We start from the raw sequence: 20,667 nt of genomic DNA, 5'->3' as shown, positions 1-20,667 counted from the left end.
CCTCTGTTAAGCGCGATTGCTGAAAGTAAAAGGGAAGTAGGGAAGGGAACAAAACCTTTGATCTGACAAGCTGTGGTAGCACTTTAACAAGCTGACGTAAAACATATAAAACTTTCCCAACTCTCTACTTATGCCAAGGACGATAGGTACATTTTCCTATGCTGCATGTAGAGCTTAGGGGGCTATCTCTGAGACATAAATAAAGAAGACGAAAATGTTTCCATGTTGACCACAATTAGACAATGCAGTGTCTAAATTCCCTGACATCAGATTTAAAGATGACACGAGGATAGATGCTTATCTTGAATTACTGGCTTAATTAAGACAAAACTTTGCTACATGAAATAGAAATTGGTTAACAATTAGATTGTTGATGTCATACAGGGATGTGCCTTAAGGTGGAAACTGGAAGGATTTGTTGAGAATAAGGGTCAAAGTTTTCTCTATATAGACCTGAAGAAGCAATCCTGAAATATGAAGGGGACATCATAAAAGCACAAAGATGGGGTAGGTGTCACTGAAAACTTGAAAAATTAAAGATATTAAATAATGAAAACAGAGTGACCACATTAAAATTAGGGTTTATTTCCTGTGTTGCCAGTGTCCTATTCAAAAAGTTCTTGCCTGGGCCAACATGGAAAAGTGTCTTCTGTAATTTTAAAATATTGTTTTCACCCTTTTATCAAAAAGAGTTCATCTTTTCCGTACACTACGTCCTGATTATGGTTTTCCCTCCTATCTGGAGCCATTCCCTTTCTGTCTCTCATTAGAAAAAAATATAGGCTTCTAAGAGATGACAGTAAAGAATAAGAAAATAACATATAATGAGATAAAACAAAAGACATTACATGGAAACTGCACAAGGCAAACCAATTGTAGAAAAAAAAAGCCCAAGAAGAGGCACAAAAACCAGAGATCCACTCGTTCACACACTCAGGTGTCCCACAAGAACACTGAACTGGAAGCCATTATAAATATAAATACACACACACACACACACACACACACACACACACACACACACAAAGGATAGACCTGGGCAGGCCCTGTGATTGCTGCTTCAGCCCCTGTGAATTTACATGAGCTCAGTCACTTGATTTAGATGGCCTTGTTCTCCTGGGGTCCTCCATGTCCTCTGGGTGGCTCTTATACACTTTTTCTTTCTTCTCTCCACAGAGTTCACTGTGGGATCTGTGGGAAGGGATTTGACAGACATCCCATTTAGATCTCAGTGTCCATGGGCTAGCTGGTGCCTCCCCTCTTTCACACACACACACACACACACACACACACACACTGCACTGTGTCTGACTGTAGGTCTCTGTATTTGTTCTTATCTGCTGCGGGACGATGCTTCTCTGATGATGGATGAGTAAGGCACTGATCTAAGTTGATTAGAATATCATTAGAAATCATTTTATCACTATTTCTTATGTTTAGACCAGTAGTGTTTGGTTTTACCCTATGTCTATGGGCTGTCTAATCTCTGGTTCTTGGTCACCCAAGCAGTGTCAAGTGAGGGTTCCATCTCGTGGAGAGGGCCTTAAGTCAAATCAGACATTTGGTAGTACAAGCTTTGTGCCACCAGGGCCCTAGCATATTTTGCAGGCACAACTGCTTTTAGATCAAAGCTTTTGTGCTGGATTGGTTTGCACATTTTGCTTTTGATAACCTTCCCATATCCAAGATATGGGAACACAGGGGTGGAAGTTATATTTGTCTTATGCTGAAATCCTTGGTACATTTGGAATTGAGATTTGTGCAAAGTGAGAGATAAGTTCTTGTTTCATTCTTCTGCAAGCTGACATCACAGTACCCACAGGGCCACTAGCTGAAGGCACCATTTTCAGTGTCAGCCATTTGTTTCTCCAGTATACGCTTTTGGCATCTTTGTCACAAAAAAAAAAACAAAAACAAAAACAAACAAAAATCTGTTTTTTGTTTTTGGACATAATAGATGTGGACCCTCAATTCTATTCACCAGATAATTGTCCGTCTGTATGCCAGCACCGTGATGTCGTCAGTTAGTGCTGTGGTTTTGTAACACAAATTGCTTTCTGTAAGAGCTCTTTTCTTGGGCAACAAATAAAAATTACTACATATGTCTGCGCACATGAAGACATCATCCGCCCACTACACAGTTCCTCCTTTCCTCGGACGCTCACAAGGTTACTCTGTTTTGTGTTCTTTACAGTTGAAGTCCTTCCAGGCTATGCAGTCTTTTCCTTCCAGGGTATGCAGCCGTCTTTTCCTTCTGGGATTGCAGTCTTTGTTGGTTTCATTGTCTCTTGTTTCTTCAGTTAACTTGCTCTTCTTCAGAGAGAATGGGTACTGAGTTGTTTCGTTTTTTTTCCTGGAGTTCAAAGGGGAAGCAAAAGCATGGATATCTGAGCTGTGTTAGGAGTCTGAGAGCCAAAGGCTGAGATCACCCACTCCCTTCCTAGCAATGCACCTACGTATCCAGCCCTCACACAGATACCCCAGGCTCTGCCCTTGGGAATTTCCCTAATGTACTTCAAGTCCATCAGTGCAATAAAAATATTTGTGTGAAGAATTTATCCATTTAAAAGTAAAAGTGCCCTTTAGAATCCCTAGTGAATTCTCTTGTTTACATTTTTTAAATCTCAAAATCAATGCAGTAAATTATTTTGGGGAAAAAAAAATCTCAAATCAAACCTTGTCAAAACACTGTGGTTCTTAGTATTGCCGAAGGCAGTGCTAAAATTAAAACTACCTTCCAGTCCCACACACTGAGTCAAAACCACCCAGAGTACATTCTCCATGCTTAAATCATGACAGAGGATCCCTCTTCACTCCACGTCTAAAAGCCAAGCTCCTAGTCACTTATATTTTAAAAGCATCCTCATACCTTTCCTGTTACATCACTCCGGATTTCCCTATTGAATCTTCACTTTTCTGGGTCAGAAGGCTAGCACATCACTCAATTCCTACTGCTGTTCTAGACGTTAGCATTTGGATCCTAAGTATTCATTAAATAGAAGTAATGAATAACTTTATGTTCTAAACTTCACTCATAAGTAAGTCCACATGGAACCTTTCTAATAATTGTAGACATCATGTGAGAGAATGAATGAGGGATTTAATAGAATAAAAGATACTTACATGATGATACAACAGAACTAGTCGCTAGATCCAACACAGCCCATAGTTAGCTCTGCTGGGCTGCCCATGTGTGCTTGTTTTAGAGGCCATACTCCTCCCACATTTCTACTTAGGAAAGTTATTCATGCCAGCTGACCTCACAGCCCTGGCTACCCTGAGGCAGTGGCCATAGCTGCAAGGACCAGGGGGTTGTATGTGGGGGAGGGGGCGAGGGGGTTGAGCATGTCTCTGTGGATTCCAGCTTGAGTGACAGCAACAATGGCATCTCATAAATAACTGCAAAGTTAGAAAAGGAGGTATCTTTTGAATGAGATGGTTCCAGAAACAAGGACCACAGGATATTCCAGTAGTGTCCGGATGCTAATGGGAAGGACACTCTAGCTTGAAGATGTCTGTGTTGTTGATAACGTTCGGGATAAATTATGGTGCAGCTAGTAATTTAAGTTATGGCATCATATGAAATCCCCCATGTTGAGTATATAGGAACAGAACTAAGGGTAAAAGCAGGATTAAGGGAATTCCTGGGATTTAATGGTAACTAAGGAGATGCAGTGAGCAAATGTAACTGAAAAGGAGGGTTGATGGTAGGACACTAGCAGAGCCAAGAGAGAGACCTTTCTAGAAGCACAATGACCAAAGCCTAGCAGATGCAGTGTGGAGTCTTGAATTCTTTCAGTGACATGGTAGATGGTGGGAAACTTAACACAGCCAAGAGAGAGATCCCTTCTAGAAGCACAATGACCGAAGCCTACCAGATGCTGTGTGGGATCCTGAATCTCTTTCAGTGCAATGGGAGGAGGGGTAGAAAGAGCTTATGTGAAAGAGGAGGAAAAGGCTATCAACTTCCACTGCAGAACTCAGAGTCCAGCAGCCATGTATCTTCCTGACAACTCCATTCCTCTTATCACACTAATTCAGATGACCCTGTCACCCAAAGTAACAAAGCATAGGAGGACCCAAGTCTATTCTTCAGGTGTTCAGTAATCCCTTCACTGGTAGTATCAACAGCATTTAGAATGTGATGGTATCTATGGTTTCCTGGGAGTTAATACATTCCTTGTATACTAGTCATCAGCTTTAGTCTTTTAGAATTTGGTTTATAATGCTTCCTAAAGAATGACATTGGCGGCATACATGGGAAAAGCATTGAGAGTTTATTATCAATAGCTCTTCTGTAATCTGGATTCAATTACTGTGCTATGGTTCAGATAGAGCTACAGGTCACTAGGCTTTGACCATCCAACATATTATTGCCATTTCAAATGTACTCTGGGCCACTAATTGGAGCCGTGATAGAAATAAAGCTCTCACACTGTGAATGCAGGTGACCCTCTCCTGGCTCTGCACTTCACAGCACAGCTTCTGTACCAGGTGCTGCTGTATTTCATGTTGTGTCTCATGTAAATTCAGCACACGCTCGTGAATGCTATAATTCATTGAAGGTTTTCATCATGAATCAACTTTAGGAAAATGTGTTCCTTTGGGTAGCCCCTTGACCCATTTGCATCAAAACCAGTAGGCATCAGAAGAATGAAGACATATATTATAGAAAATCATCAAAGAAAAACTGTCACCCACAGCACAAAAATGGCCACCCTAAGAGTCATCTTAGAACATTCTTTTACCTACTTTTTAGACTGCAGGGACTTAATTGCTTTAGGATAAATGATTGACCTGTAGGCAAGAAAACAGATCTGTTCATCCCTAAGACAATGACAGTAGAACCTTGCATAAGTAGATTTCATGTAACTCTACCAGCAACTGTGTCTTTAGAGAAAAACTAATTTGAGCAATGTTTTATGTTGAACAATGTATTTTGATAGATTACAAATTGATTTAGCATATCCTTGAAATCACAGAGAATAATATTAGAAATGATATTCGCTTCTTATAGATCCATTCATAAGATTTGAACATAAAAATTTAATAAAATATCTGAATTATAAATTTTTTTGTTAAATTTCTGTTAAAATGAAGTAGTCTTACTTAGAAGCACGTAGCTACAAAACTACAAAGACTGAGAGTTTTGGAATTGCTGTCAGAATTTAATATGTAAAAAAGATTAACATAATGGTGCTGGAGTCATAGAGGGCATTAGAGTGAAAAAGAACATAGGTAGGAAGAGGAAGCAGATCAGTGAGGGACAGAGAGTTGAAAGATCAGAACTGGAGAGAATATGATCAAAATATCATATGCATGAACAAAATTTTCAAAACAATTCACAAGCTAAAGAACAGTGATGAGAGGGAGAAATGAGATGAGCAGTATGGCCCACCTGTCTCCCCTGTGTGCAGATGCTGTGACACCCACCTGTCTCCCCTGAGTGCAGATGCTGTGACACCCACCTGTCTCCCCTGAGTGCAGATGCTGTGACACCCACCTGTCTCCCCTGAGTGCAGATGCTGTGACACCCACCTGTCTCCCCTGAGTGCAGATGCTGTGACACCCACCTGTCTCCCCTGAGTGCAGATGCTGTGACACCCACCTGTCTCCCCTGAGTGCAGATGCTGTGACACCCACCTGTCTACCCCTGAGTACAGATGCCATGACACCCACCTGTCTCCCCTGAGTGCAGATGCCGTGACACCCACCTGTCTCCCCTGAGTGCAGATGCCGTGACACCCACCTGTCTACCCCTGAGTACAGATGCCGTGACACCCACCTGTCTCCCCTGAGTGCAGATGCCGTGACATCCACCTGTCTACCCCTGAGTACAGATGCCGTGACACCCACCTGTCTCCCTTGAGTGCAGATGCAGGGACATCCACCTGTCTACCACTGAGTGCAGATGCAGGGACATCCACCTGTCTCCCCTGAGTGCAGCTGCTGTGACACCCACCTGTCTACCCCTGAGTGCAGATGCTGTGACATCCACCTGTCTACCACTGAGTGCAGATGCAGGGACATTCACCTGTCTCCCCTGAGTGCAGCTGCCGTGACACCCACCTGTCTCCCCTGAGTGCAGATGCTGTGACACCCACCTGTCTCCACCCAAGTACAGATGCTGTGACACCCACCTGTCTACCCCTGAGTGCAGATGCAGGGACACCCACCTGTCTCCCCTGAGTGCAGATGCTGCGACACACACCTGTCTACCCCTGAGTGCAGATGCCGTGACATCCACCTGTCTACCCCTGAGTACAGATGCCGTGACACCCACCTGTCTCCCTTGAGTGCAGATGCAGGGACATCCACCTGTCTACCACTGAGTGCAGATGCAGGGACATCCACCTGTCTCCCCTGAGTGCAGCTGCTGTGACACCCACCTGTCTACCCCTGAGTGCAGATGCTGTGACATCCACCTGTCTACCACTGAGTGCAGATGCAGGGACATTCACCTGTCTCCCCTGAGTGCAGCTGCCGTGACACCCACCTGTCTCCCCTGAGTGCAGATGCTGTGACACCCACCTGTCTCCACCCAAGTACAGATGCTGTGACACCCACCTGTCTACCCCTGAGTGCAGATGCAGGGACACCCACCTGTCTCCCCTGAGTGCAGATGCTGCGACACACACCTGTCTACCCCTGAGTGCAGATGCAGGGACACCCACCTGTCTCACCTGAGTGCAGATGCTACGACACCCACCTGTCTCACCTGAGTGCAGATGCTACAGCACCCACCTGTCTCACCTGAGTGCAGATGCTACAACACCCACCTGTCTCCTTCTGGAGTAAAGACTCACTATGAACTACCTGTCTCGTCCCTGATTGCAGATGCGATATGACCCACCTGTCTCCCCAACCCAAGTACAGATGCTGTGTCACCCACCTGCTTAAAGCTCCTGATACTATTCTTTCCCATCAAAGGTGAACAATACATTGAACCTTAGAACAAAAGAAACCCTTATTTCTTTAATAAGATATAAACTCTGTACAATAAATGCATGTCTGTGTTTGCACAAAGGAATAAACAAGCTATTTGATATAAGACTTGATAGAATCTATCACAGATTACGTTTTTTCCTGCCATGCCTTCAGGGTGTCTGTGTTACCAGAGGTCCAAGGAAAATAATTGTGAGATGTGTCGGACTCTATATAGTTTAATAATAGAGTAATTTTTACCTCATTTCTGTAGACACCAGCTATAGATGCGAACGTGCATTTAGGATATAGACAGCTCTTTCTTGACATAAGCTATGTGATATTCACACCAGCCTGTGGAACAGGTTTCAAAATAAAGAAATATCTCATTAACTATGAGATTCATTTGTCGTACATACAAAGCTTTGTAAGAAAACTAGTTTTAAAAAATCAGTATTAACAGAATTTTGTGTATCTGTCATTCCTGCCTTACTAAAAAAATCTGTGGAGTAGTTTGTAATTGCCATTGTTTGGGTTATTACATTAAAAAATACTGTTTATGTGATTTGCCTGAGAGCTGCACATCACAGCTCTCTGCTGAATTAAAATTGCATGCACATATCTTTGCTTATCAGTTTTATTTATCTGTCAGAGATTGATAAAGGCAGTATGCTTCAGTGTGTGTAAAAGCTTTTAACAAGAAGGTCGGAATTATAACCATAATTTTAATAGGCTAGTGAAAATAAACAAATACCTATATTTTTCTATTGCCTATCATCTATCTAAATCTAAATATATTCATATCGTCTATCTACTACTCAAATTATTTTTCTGTTGTGTAGTAATATACTGGGTTTTTTGCCCCAAATGTCCTTGATACCATTTCAAGCCTTTCAATGTTATTTTTAACTGGATTCCTTAAGGTATGAATGTAAACCTGTAGGAGGTAGCATGTTTTCTTTATCAAGTACATGGAATCTATAGATGGTTCTGCACTGGGACTAGATGCCTCATTGTGTTTGTAAATAGAAAATAAACTAGATGGTCTGAGCTATTTAATAGTTGAATTTAGTTTTCTCCAGTGTAAATATCCTTCACAGCATTTCCATGCAGACCAACAAGTTAGCACCTACAAGTTCCCACGCTACAGAACGGACGTACCTAACTTTCTGGTGACAGTGGTGTGTGGGTGCACGCATACAAGCGTACGCTTCAGAAAGCCTCTACAAGTGCAACTAAGCTTTGCTGCAAATAACCACTCCCATTTCTACCCCTGTGCCCTTTTTATAGACTTGTAATTCATTGGAACACTTTTTAGATTCCAAGAAAAAAATGAAAGAAAATGTAGACCACTGTACTGCTTACTGACTTGATTCGCTCTCTCCCTTCGACAGTGTATCTAACAGACTTCTGATATTGTATATGGATTTCTGTGTTCTTTTTATCTACCACCTTGTTCGTATGAACATACTTTTCTTTCACAAAAGTGTGAGTATGGTATTGCATAATACATTTCTTCTACAGTCATACTGATCAACTATATTTTCAAATCAAAGGATGACCTTGATTTTTGCCCTGCCACTTAGAATAAATTCTGTAACGTAAGGTCTTATTTTAGTTTTTCTCATTTTGTTTTTGGTGGGTGTGTGTGTGTGTGTGTGTGTGTGTGTGTGTGTGTGTGTGTGTGTGAATGTGTGTGAGTTTCTGTATATGAGTGTGTGTATGTGTGTGTTTATGTGTGCATGTGTTGGTGTATGTTTGAGTATGTGTGTATGTTTGGGTGTGTATGTTTTTGTGTGACTGTGTGTATATGTGTGTGTGTGTTTGTTTGTATAACAAGAACATGTGTGCATACATGCAAGTGTTTTCAGTATTGACTTTTCTTTGTTTTCTAGAAATGTGATCATAGTTCATTGTTTAGATAACTCACATATGGTATTTGTATTTTAATTGAAAATTCTCTTGTTATGTCTGACTCTTGAAGGCAGTAGTTCATTACAAGAACACTTCTCATTTCCTTAAAATGTCCCTTTTTCCCAGTGTTCTTAAATTGCAAAAACCAGTTAAATTATGTCCTTTGGGGAGTTAATTATTGGCACCATATGTCTCTAAAAATCATATAATTTTATCTAAATTATTGTTGCAATGATATTTATGTTCCATAATTTACAGATAATGTAAGAAATTTTTAAGTGAGAACATGCTAGCCAGCTACTGTCTCAACATGAAAACATATAATTCATGTATAGGTTTACACAGGTTTATGTTCATAATGATGAACTTTAATATCCAAACTCAGCTTTTGCCTTTCTAAACTAGGACATTCAAAATTATAGGTCAGTCTTTAATTTTGTAAAATAAATTACAAAATTTGTATTCAAGAACTATATTAATAATATGACTTGTAATAGAGATAAGTGTCTTAACTTAATTTCTGAAACATCTAAAAGTATCAATTCTTTCTCTAATAATATAAATTCATTAAATAGTCTGGATAGTTTTTTATTGTAGGTAAGATCACATTGCACAGAAACATGATAAAAAAATCTTTTGTACAGAAGCCAGTCTCAGTTGATAAGTCAGCAGATGGTCATGTGTAATAGGATGCTGTTTTGAAAGCCAGATTATAATAGATTCTCTAAAGTAAATGACTTTGAGCCACAGAAGACGGTGGGTGCCTCCTCACAGAGATGTCAGCTTAACTGTCATCGTTATTTGTTAATGAAATGATTTGGTTCCTGGTTAGTTCAGGGTATATGTAAATAATGAGTAGGTAAGCATGGGCCTGAATCACCTGTGTCACATACAGAGCCTGGCTCTGCACGTGTGAATGAGTCCTCAGAGTTGACCACCGCGTTCCTGCCATTCTGCCACCCAGCTTCCCGTTAATGCATCTTAGGTAACAACCAAGTTTCTGGTGCAGCATTATTTTTCCATTTTTAAACATTCTATAACACTGTACTATACATAGTATTTGAAAGTCGAGCACATTTACTTCACTTTAAAGGTGAGTGAGCATTGGACTACAACTGCACCTCAATCAGTTGGTCATCATTCCAGTAGTATGGGCTGGAGCGATGGCTCAGTGGTTAAGAGCACTGACTGCTCTTCCAGGGGTCCTGAGTTCAAATCCCAGCAACCACAAGTGACTCATAACCATCTGTAATGGGATCAGAAGCCCTCTTCTGGTGTGTCTGAAGACAGCTACAGTGTACTTGTATACATAACTACATTGTTTCATAATTTTCACCATTTTGGCCATTTTATTATTGGGTTTTTTTTGTTTGTTTTTGTTTTTGGTTTTGGGGGTTTTTTTTGTTTGTTTGTTTGTTTGTTTTTTGGCTGCAGGTTTAGTTTGGGGGCTTGTTATTGTAGTTATTATTGATGATGATGGGGGATGATGATGGTGGGGATGATGATGATGATGATCATGTTCTTCCTTGAGGAGATATGCTGAATTCTTTTCAAAAATTTTCAGAAACTGTCATGTGTCACTGCACATGACACCAGCCAGTCTACTGGAAACCCTGCTGCCGAGCCTCAGGGCTCCTGATTCTGCAGATCAGTGTGGCTGTATTTCTAGAAAAAGCCAAGTTGGTGGTGATTCAGAGGGTCTGAGAACGGCACTCATAGAATCCTGATCTAGAATCCATCCAGAGTCGTCCGCTTTTGTACAGAATCTCAAGTTGGTCTCCACAGTCTCTGTGAACCTAACCACAAATCCGCATAGCTTCCTGAATATTTGCCCATCCTGTGCTTTCAGCGCATTTTATGGTTGTTATTGTTATGATGAAACACCACAAACAAAAGCGCCTTAAGGAAGGCAAGGGTTGTTTGGCTTACACTTCCCTGTTATCATTGGAGGAAGTCAGGGCAAGCACTCAAGCAGGGCAGGAGCCTGGAGGCAGAGCAGAAGGTGATGTGAAGACCATGGAGGGATGCTGCTTTTACTGACTTGCTCCCCAAGACCTGCTCAGCCTGATCTCTAATAGAACTCAGGACCAGCAGCCCAGAATGACTCTGCCCGGGATGGGTTGGGTTCTCCCACATCAGTTATTAACCAAGAAACTGCTCAACACGCTTCCCATAGCCCAATTTTATTGCAACACTTTTTCAATTGAGGCTCCCTCCTCTCCAGTGACTAGCTTGTGTCCAGTTGATATAAAACTAGACAGCACAACTAGCCCTTTGACAATTTGACACATCAATGCATCACAAGCCACAACCTTCCCTTTCTCATTCATCCACAAAACTTCACATTAATAGGAACATCACAATATAAAATATTCCAAATTTGAAAAGTTCTACAATCTTTAAAAATTGAAACACCTAGAAATTCACTCTCTTTAAATAGCTGTTCTCTTTTAAAAACCCACAGATTTTAAAATTTAAAGTATTTCAACTGTTGACTCCTGTTAAATAAAAGTAAATTAAATACTTTCTTACTTCAACATGGACAAACCAGGGTAGAGCCACGATCTCAACATAGCAACACCCAATTCCAAAAAGTATAAACAACTCAATTATCTGGGATTCTCTCAGGATCTTCTGGGCACCTCCAAGGAACTTGGGTTGCTTCTCCAGCCCTTCCCTCTGCTGTCCTCACAGCTTATATTCTAAGATGCAGATGGCTCTTTGCTCGACCACCACTGCTGCTCTTAGTCACCATTCTATGGTGCTGGAATCTCCTAAAGGCTGCCGTCTTCCGCAACTGGGCTGTACTTTCACTGACAGCCTCTGCTAGTCTCTCCTTGTAATGCAAAGCCTCAACTTTTCTCCATGACCCCCTCCATCCTGGGACTTCCGCTGAGATGCCAAGCCTCAGCTCTTCTCCATGACCTCTTCATGCCTTCAAAACCAGTACCATCTGGAGGACTCCTACAGTAACAAGTTCAGCTGTGTGCGCAGGTACTCTTCCAGCACAACTAACCCTTTGCCAACTTGACACACAAACACATCACAAGCCAGAACCTTTCCTTTCCTGGCTAATTTCTCAGCTCCAGCTGACCAGCTTTAATTGTCCCAGTAAAGCAAAGGTTTTACTTCAGTGGTCCTGGCCTCTTGTTAAACATGACTGACTCTTCGATCGCAGCTAAGGAGAACCACATATTCATTACACAAATGGCCCAACAGAGTCTTTGCTTCCCTTTGAAACATCAGAAGCCAAGCCTCCATCTCCTGCACTGCTGTCTACATTTTTATCTTCCAAGCCCCTACAGAACAACTCACAAGCAATGGCTTTTCTAGCCCAAAGTTCCAAAGTCCTTCCACAGCCTTCCCCAAGACATGGTCAGAACCACTCACAGCAATGCCACACAATCCTAGTCCCAGTATGTCAGAGTTTGGGTTACTATTGCTGCGAAAAAATACCATGACCAAAGCAAACTTGAGAGGAATGGGGTAATTTGACTTAACATTTCCACAGCACTGATCTTCACTGGAGGAAGTCAAGACAGAAATTCAAACATGGTAGGATGCTGGAGGCAGGAGCTGTCTAGGTTCAGGGTCTAGAAGTTAAAACATAATTACAATATTTTTCTCCCCTTCTCCCTCCAAACCATCTCATATGCTCTTCCTCTCTTTCCTTAAAATGCACAGTCCCTTTGTTCACTAATTGCTATTGCATGTGCATGGGCACACACACATATATACATGCATGCATACATGCATACATACATACATACATACATACATACATACATATTTCTAAATATAATCTGCTCAGTCCATATAATGTTACTTGTATAAATAATTTCAGGGCTGACCATTTGACATAGGAAAACCAATTGGTATACTTCTCCTAAGAAAGGTCACCTCTCCTGCTTACAGTATTCCTCAGTTGCCTGTAGTTCTTGTGTAGGGTCAAGGCCTTGTGCACTTTTCTTCATCCAGTTTGGCATATTACTGCTGTTGCCATGGTTAGGAGTCATGCTGGAGAGATGACTTTATAGATATGGATTCTGTAGGTACTAGGAGACACGATCTCACAGCAAACTCCCTCATCCTCTGCCTTTTACAATCTTTCTGCCTCTTCTCTTCACAATTTTCCCTGAGCCTTAGATGTGGAAGTTGTATTGTAGGAGTACCTGCTCTACAACTCTGTACTTTGATTGGTTGTGGTTCTTTGTAATGGTCTCTGTCTGTGCCACATAGAGAAAACTTCTCTTCCTAAACTTTCAATTCTTTCTTCTTTCTACTGAAGACTGGTAGTTATAGACTTTCCCAAAACCTCAAAAATGCAGAGGTATTAGTCTTTCTGTGTTGGTTCTAATGACATTCTCTATTCGAGAGACTTCAATCTGTGCTCATATATTGGCAAATTTAAGGCTGTTGTGGTATTTTCATGCAAGAACACAGAAGCCCATGAATAGAAATAGACCAGCGTCTGGCTTTGGGTCTCTGCATCTGTTTTAGTCAGCTGCTGGGTAAAGCCTCTCAGAGGACAGTTATGGTAGGCTCCTGTCTTCAAACGTAACATTATCATTAATACTGTCAAGAATTGGTGCTTCTCAAGTTGAGCCATTGGTTGGCCATTTCTTCAGTCTCTGCTCCATCTATGTCCCTGCATTGCTTTTAGACAGGACAAATTTTAGGTCAGAGTCTCTTATGGATGAGTTGGGGGAAAGACTGAAAGCCCTGAAGAGGACAGGAACTCCACAGGAAGATCAGCAGAGTCAACTAGCTAAGCTGGACCCTTGGCAGCTCTCAGAGACTGAGGCAACCAAAGAACATTCACTGGCTAGACCAAGGCCCTGGGGAACATAACCTATCTTATCTGGCTGCAGTGGGAAAGGATGTATCTAATCCCGCAGAGACTTGATATGCCAAAGTGGGGAGTTACCCAGGGGGATCCCACCCTCTTAGAGGAGAAGGGGAGGGAGAAGCAGGAGGGACTCTGTGCGGGGTGGGGGGGACTTGGAGAGGGCAGATTTTGAGATGTAAATAAATAAATTAACTTATTATAGTTATAATAATAATAACAGACCATGTCCAGCTGCTTCTGCACACTCTGCTTGTGGTGTGAGAAGCACTACCCTTCAGCCATGCTGTTAACACAAGCCAAGAAGTTTTCACTTGTGCAAACTGCCTTCAGATTTAAGAACTTCTTTGAAACCCAGCTTCTTTCTTCTTTCTAGCTACTATAATATTAATTCATCATTCTTGTGACAAGAAGGTTTCACTCGTGGATCGGTTTCCAGTATCCTGGCATCTCATGGGAAAATCTTCCAAATAACCACATCCTCAACATAGAAAGTACACCCAAAAAGGAGTAGGAAAGGAGAAGCAGTGTTTTAGCATGTGTTCCCACTATGAGGAATTTGTTATTGTTTTGCGGTACCAGGGATCAAAAGCAGAGCCTTATGCCTGCTGGTCACCTCATCTACCACCATGCCCTTCAGTGAGATATCTGATGCTACGTGATGGGACTAAAGAGATCTTTAGACCTTAATAACTTGAAAACCATTATTTCAGGCTTATTACTGTGAACATTCATTGTTCTGACTGTGTACACTCTACTCTATGTTTAAACAGTAAATTTCCACTTGCTCGTCTTGAAACATTTATATTAAAATAATATAGTTGAACATCATATAAGTACACAATTTCATGGAAACATGATATGTATGTAAAGTTTTCTAATTCATTTCCTACTAACATTGTACACATGTAAACAAGTCCTCATTTCATAGTACAACTTATTTTTTAAGACAATCTGTGGCTCAGATCTGTAACACTTTGGTCATTTGTAGAACACTTCATGACAGCTCTTAGCCAGAATCCACAATTACATGCCAAAGGCAGGAAGTGATTGGATTCTAATCATTATGTCAACACAGTTTGGAATATGAGCTTTAAGTTAGAAGTAACCTCTTAAACTTAATGACTTTTAGACTGTGTGAAGAGGACTCCAGCAGACAGCAACAACCCGTGGTCTACTAACAAGGAATGAAGACAAAAAATTTTTAAGGAAAATTTGTTAAATCACTTCAGAGCCTAGATCCTAAGTGATTTATAGAAAGGTTTTTATTAACAAGTTTTATCTATTTACTTATTTATTATATAATATAGCTACTTTATTGAAAATGTTTTGCTCCTCTTTTAGGCTATTGAGTCAAAAAATACAGAACTACACATTCGTATGTTTTAGTATGTTTTCTAGGTATAATAGTTAATAATGAGTTATTCCACAAGATAATTTTCTGATAATTTTAGTTTATACCCAAGTAAGGAATTTTCTACTCTTCTCTCCATCTTTGCACTTCAAAACAAGCTACCCTGTCTGCCAGGACATATTTTACTATAGGACCAAGTGTGATGTCATAAGTTTAAACATGTGTGTTAAGAAATAATTCTTGCCTAGCGATGGTAGCACCCGCCTTTAATCTTAGCACCCAGGAGGCAGAGCCAGGCAGGTCTCTAAACTCAAGGCAGTCTAGTTTACAGAGTGAGTTCTAGAATAGCCAGGGATACACAGAGAAATCCTGCTTGGAAAAACTAAAATAATAATAATGATAATAATAGTAATGTAATAATAACCAAAACCTTTGTCAGCACATTTCTTGTTACTGAAGTCCAGTCAATTTTCCTGGTGGATTCTGTAGCCCTGTCTGGTTTCTAACCCAAGGTAATTTGTAAATTAAATACAATCTCTTATGCACATTATTGTCAGTACAAATTGACAAGTTGTTAAAGTCAAGATACAGGGCCATGTATTAATTCTGACATACTACTACACAACTCCAAGACCCACATCCTCCTCCTGTCCTTGGCACAGCTTGGATAATCTTATGTGATCATTCCTATACTTGTGTGCATACCAAAGGAATACTACATTTTCCAAATGCAGGAATGGGTGCATCATACAGTTTACCACCTGCCATTAATGATCACACTTGGCTTATGTTACAGACAAGCAATTTCCAAAAAAAATTTTTTTTCACTGAACTTCTGTTCCAAAGTAATTGTAAGCATTAATTTGCTGACATTACTTTAGATTTCTAAACTATTCAAAATTCCTCTAAATTTATTATGAACTATATAATTTATCATTAGCCAAGCAGAGATGTGTTTTTAAAGGTATTTTTGTATTAAATTAGTGGAGAGTAGTGGTTTCATTTTTTGGCATGTGAACTGAACCTAAGAGAGAGAGAGAGAGAGAGAGAGAGAGAGAGAGAGAGAGAGAGAGTGTGTGTGTGTGTGTGTGTGTGTGTGTGTGTGTGTGTGTGTTGTACGAAGCCTAATGAGGTTATTGAGAATAAAGACTCACACACAGCATCAAGCATTTAAAATCACTCCCTCAAAAAATGTTTTAGTGAACTATATACAACTAAGATTTCTGGAATTCACGAAAGATTTCTTGAATGTTTTACAGATGGTTTTGCTCCTGTACCTTTGACTCCCTAACAGCCATACCTTAGCATGTTTTATTTTAGGTGTGAAGAGATGTTTATATGAGTTCCCACTTTGTCATAGATGTGTTTCTTTCCACTTTGCAATACACTCTAAGTGCTTATTCATACTACCACACCCCAAATGAGTTTTCAATGGCAGAATATACTATGTGACTATTTGGGTCTTTTGTAAATGTAGTTTGTTGTTAATTTTGATAAGTTTATCCCGATTCAATATAGACTTACCATAGTAATTCTTACAGAATGCTGTCTGAAGGAAAGAGTTCCTCCCTCTGTCCCTCCCTCCCTCCGTCCCTCCCTCCCTCCTCTCTCTCTCTCTCTCTCTCTCTCTCTCTCTCTCTCTCTCTCTCTCTCTCTCTCTCTCTCTCTTCAGGTCCAAAGTTTAATGTGCCACTCCTAAACATTGCATCTTTTGTACCTTAGCATTGACATGGACGCGCTTCCATGTCACGTGATCAAAGAAAGGCAGATTAATCCAGAGTCCTCGCTGGAAATCCCCCTCCCTGTTTTTTCCCTCTCCTCCGCAGTTGATGGCTAACTTAATTCTCCCTGGTTTTGTCATGCTCTGATGCACACATCCTCAGCCATAGTAAGCGTTAAGAGTAAGAAAAAGATGCAATGGTGTCCATCAAAGTCTTCAGGTTGCATTTTTTAAACTTTGACTTGACCCGATGTGCCATTCAAAAAGCGTCAAAAGAATTTTTTTTTTTAACAGAAAGGTTCAATATGTCCCGAGGCTATCGGTTTTGAGTTAAACTGGGTGAAGTAGAAATATTTTACTCATCAGCTTTGCAGTCACAGAGTTTGCTTCAGCTAGAACAAAACTGCTGAGGCATTTAGAGAAAATTAACCCCCCATCCTGGCGGCCAGATGTGACTGGTCTCCGACCAATGCACATGAGCGGGCTGAAAAATCAAGAGACTGTGAAATTCCTGTCAGGTCCGTACAGTGCGGAACGGGCCATTGGCTGCTTTCTGTATTTCCCTCCATCATTCTTCTTGAACGGTGCCATTAATTTCCTCTCCTCCCCTGACTTGTGTGTTTTTTTTTCCCCTCCCTGTCGCCTTTAGCTCTGTCAGCTGCAAAGAAAGCTGGGCCAGAAATGGCAAGAGTACTTCCGACTGTTGATCCTTTTTAACCAGTCTAAGCTGGCCAAGTTCCAGGGAGACTCCCAGAACAGCATTCAGAAAATATTTGTTGTGCAGGTAGGTGACTGAAGGGAAAGAGGCAAGATTATTCTGATCTAGATTGGAAAGCAAATGACGGGCTGTGTGGTGAAGCATTGAAACCGTATCCCATCAGAGTTTTATAAATTTTTAACCTCTTTGATAGACTGGGGTTGCATGAAGGATGAATTCAGTAAGTGAGAACACATACCACACACCGTGCATACTTTGGGGGAACAGGGAGATTGGACCGACTTATCTCAAACCTCAGGGAAGATATTGATACATACATTCTATAAAAATGTGTTTATTTTTTCCAGCTTCCAAGCTTTGTGAATGCCATTCTGCTCAGGGTATGTGTGTGTGTGTGTGTGTGTGTGTGTGTGTGTGTGTGTGTGTGTGTGTGTGTAGAGGTATTTCCATTCCACATAATTTGTCTTCTTCAATCATTCTCCACCCTTCTTGAAACAGAATCTCTCATTAAAATACAATCTGGAGTTCTGTTTGGGAGAGACTCTGTGGTCAGTGATCCTCAGGTGTCCTCTGTGGACAGTGGTCCCCAAGTATCCTGTGTGGTCAATAATCCCTGGGTATAATGTGTGGTCAGTGGTCCTCAGGTATCCTGTGTGGTCAGTGGTCCCCGGGTATCCTCCTGGTTCTACCTCCCCAAGGACAAGATTTTAGACATATGCCGTTTGCCATTGTGTTGCACAAGAATTTTTTGTTTGAACTTGGATGCTGGAGATCCAAACTCAGGCCCTCATGGCTGCACACCAGGTGCCTTGCATCACCATTCTGATTTCAGGAATATTGACAATGATTTCCTGAAGACACTTCAGTGTCAAGTGTGCTCTTTTGAAATCGTGGCTCCTGTTTGTCCTGTCTACCCATCATCTTCATATATATATATATATGTGAGAGAGAGAGAGAGTTGTGCCTAGAACATCTGTGCTTCCAGATGCGGGTGGCATATATAACTCCTTTGCTTCCAGATGCAGGTGACGTTTTGCTACCTGTATTACAGTCTGGAAAAGCATTTGGTGACTAGATTGTCTTTAAGAGTCTACCAGGCTTGTAGACCCACTATTGGCCAAGTGAAGACTCTTGGTGGAATGTTACTCCAAGTTGCTCCAAGCTAACGTTTTACCATTTAAAGTGTCATACAGCATTTTAAACACATCTGTTGCCATACAACATATTATGATATAGGTAGAAAATAAATAATCATTTTAAATAAATAAAACGCAAATGTGGGTGGCTCCTCACCGTGCTTCTCTTTTCCATTTTCAATGGTTTCTAAGTGTCCCAATAACTTAGTCTCAGAAAAAAATGTTGAATTTCTCTCTAAATATTTATGTTCTTATAAATAGTACAAATTGTAAAATTTCACTGTGAATTGCAGTGGGTTTAACAAATACTGAAAAATGTTTGAATAAAACATACTTGAATATGTGTAAGGTGCGTGCTTAACCCAAAACCTTCACACTGTCTCCATTCCTGTTGATTGTTAAAAATGATCCTGAAAAATATTAGACAACTACTGGATGAAAACTACCAGCTCAGCCGTCGGAAGACTCAACTGCATGTGAATGATAGCATGCAAAGCCGATTCAAAGCACATGTTCAACAGAAAAGCGAAGCTTGGGTTCACCCTTGGAGCACTGTTCTCAGAGCAGCAAACAGCAATAACAGCAGCCCTGCACTTGACAGAAAACGAGGATCAAAGAAGCTTTTTGATTTATAGGCTCAAGCAGAAGCCAGAAAGATTAATGATAACCAGAACAGAATTAAGACTTAGTCCATTTGACTTTGTAGCCTTGTGTATAGAATGAAAATGTTTAAGTACATTGATTGGCCATGATTTTGATAGGACACAAAGCGAACTTCTACAAAACCAAACCAAGCCACGGGTCTAGCAACCACATAAGGCACCATGTCTCTGCTAATGTAGCACAGTCTCTATGGTCGTGGCCTCATAGGTGCTCCTTTATTTCATTGTTCCTGTAATTCCTGCTCTTTCTCGTTGTTAATTTACATGATCCTGTAGTATGTGATACTTCTCCCCCATCTTATGGAGCAGATGTCCTGAGCACTACCCAGTCACTCAAGGTATATAAGCAGCCACCACATGCACATGTGACCTTGGGCTGGGCTGCACACAGGGTACATCTTTCTGAAAGGATAACTTTCAACACAATTTTCTTAGGTTTGATATATGTGCAGCAATGTATTCAATGTAGAAAACATAGTTTAGGAGCCATACCAACACTGTTAAGAGAAACGGTAATAAGAGGGGCCAGGGAAGGGAGAGGATTGGACACACAGTGAAAAGCACCGAACAAGCATGTAAAGACTACAATACAAAGTTACCATTCTCTTTGCTGATCTCTAAAAGCCACCAATAGGACCAAAGTAAAGGAAAGATTAGCAGGCTACTTCCATAAAGCATGGCTGGTTACTCACCATGTAGATACAGTTAGGCGTAAACAGGGAAAGGATGTTGCAGATCTGTAGTAGGAATGAAGATTTTGAAAATCAACCCAGGGAAGCTGTTGCCCCTACCATGCTCCTATGGCCTCTGGACACACATCTCGTAGCCTATCAGCAATCTTTCACCAGCAGTATGCCAGGTTTCTAAAATGGAAAATCCTTCTTCTCCTTGTCCATCTTTTCCCACCTAAATTAATTGGGGTTCTTGAAACATAATCAGAAGAATTTTGAGTCTGTAATTGATCAAGATTTAATATGGGAACCTTTAAGCTTTCCTCCCAGCTTCAGGGGCCTATAGTCTTATTTATAGATGGAAACATTCATTGTTTCTTTTTCCAGGAATTCTAATGTGTTAAATAATTTATAGACATACCCCATATATATATATATATATATGCATACGCAGAGAGAGACAGAGACAGAGACAGAGACAAAGAGACAGAGAGAGAGACAGAGAGAGACAAACAGAGAAGGGGGGGACAAAAATCCAAAATCACTTATCCACATTATAAAATAAACTATCTCTATGCAATCTTTTCAAAATAAAAGAAATTGTAAAATATAAATGCATTGCAGGATTAAAATAGAAATTACACTTGAATAAAATGGGTAAATCTTATAGGATGGTTTTAGGTGATATGAAAGATATTTTAATATATGTACAATAATTTAAG

General features: G+C 40.7%; 1 protein-coding gene across 2 annotated transcripts in view; it reads left to right on the top strand.

The window, feature by feature from the left end:
• Ccdc178 (coiled-coil domain containing 178) overlaps positions 1-20,667 on the top strand; it is a 401,819-nt gene that overhangs the window by 351,047 nt on the left and 30,105 nt on the right. For both annotated transcript variants that reach the window (XM_087593662.1, XM_087593663.1), the window contains exon 22: positions 17,408-17,542. In XM_087593662.1, the coding sequence (XP_087449788.1) occupies positions 17,408-17,542 (135 nt within the window). The remainder of the gene's footprint in view (positions 1-17,407; positions 17,543-20,667) is intronic.

The sequence above is a fragment of the Rattus norvegicus genome, chromosome 18, assembly GCF_021556685.1.
Source record: "Rattus norvegicus strain SHRSP/BbbUtx chromosome 18, alternate assembly SHRSP_T2T, whole genome shotgun sequence".
Classification (NCBI taxonomy): Eukaryota; Metazoa; Chordata; class Mammalia; order Rodentia; family Muridae; genus Rattus; species Rattus norvegicus.
The sequence above is the reverse complement of the archived record's forward strand: the minus strand, read 5'-3'. Positions and strand labels throughout refer to the sequence as shown.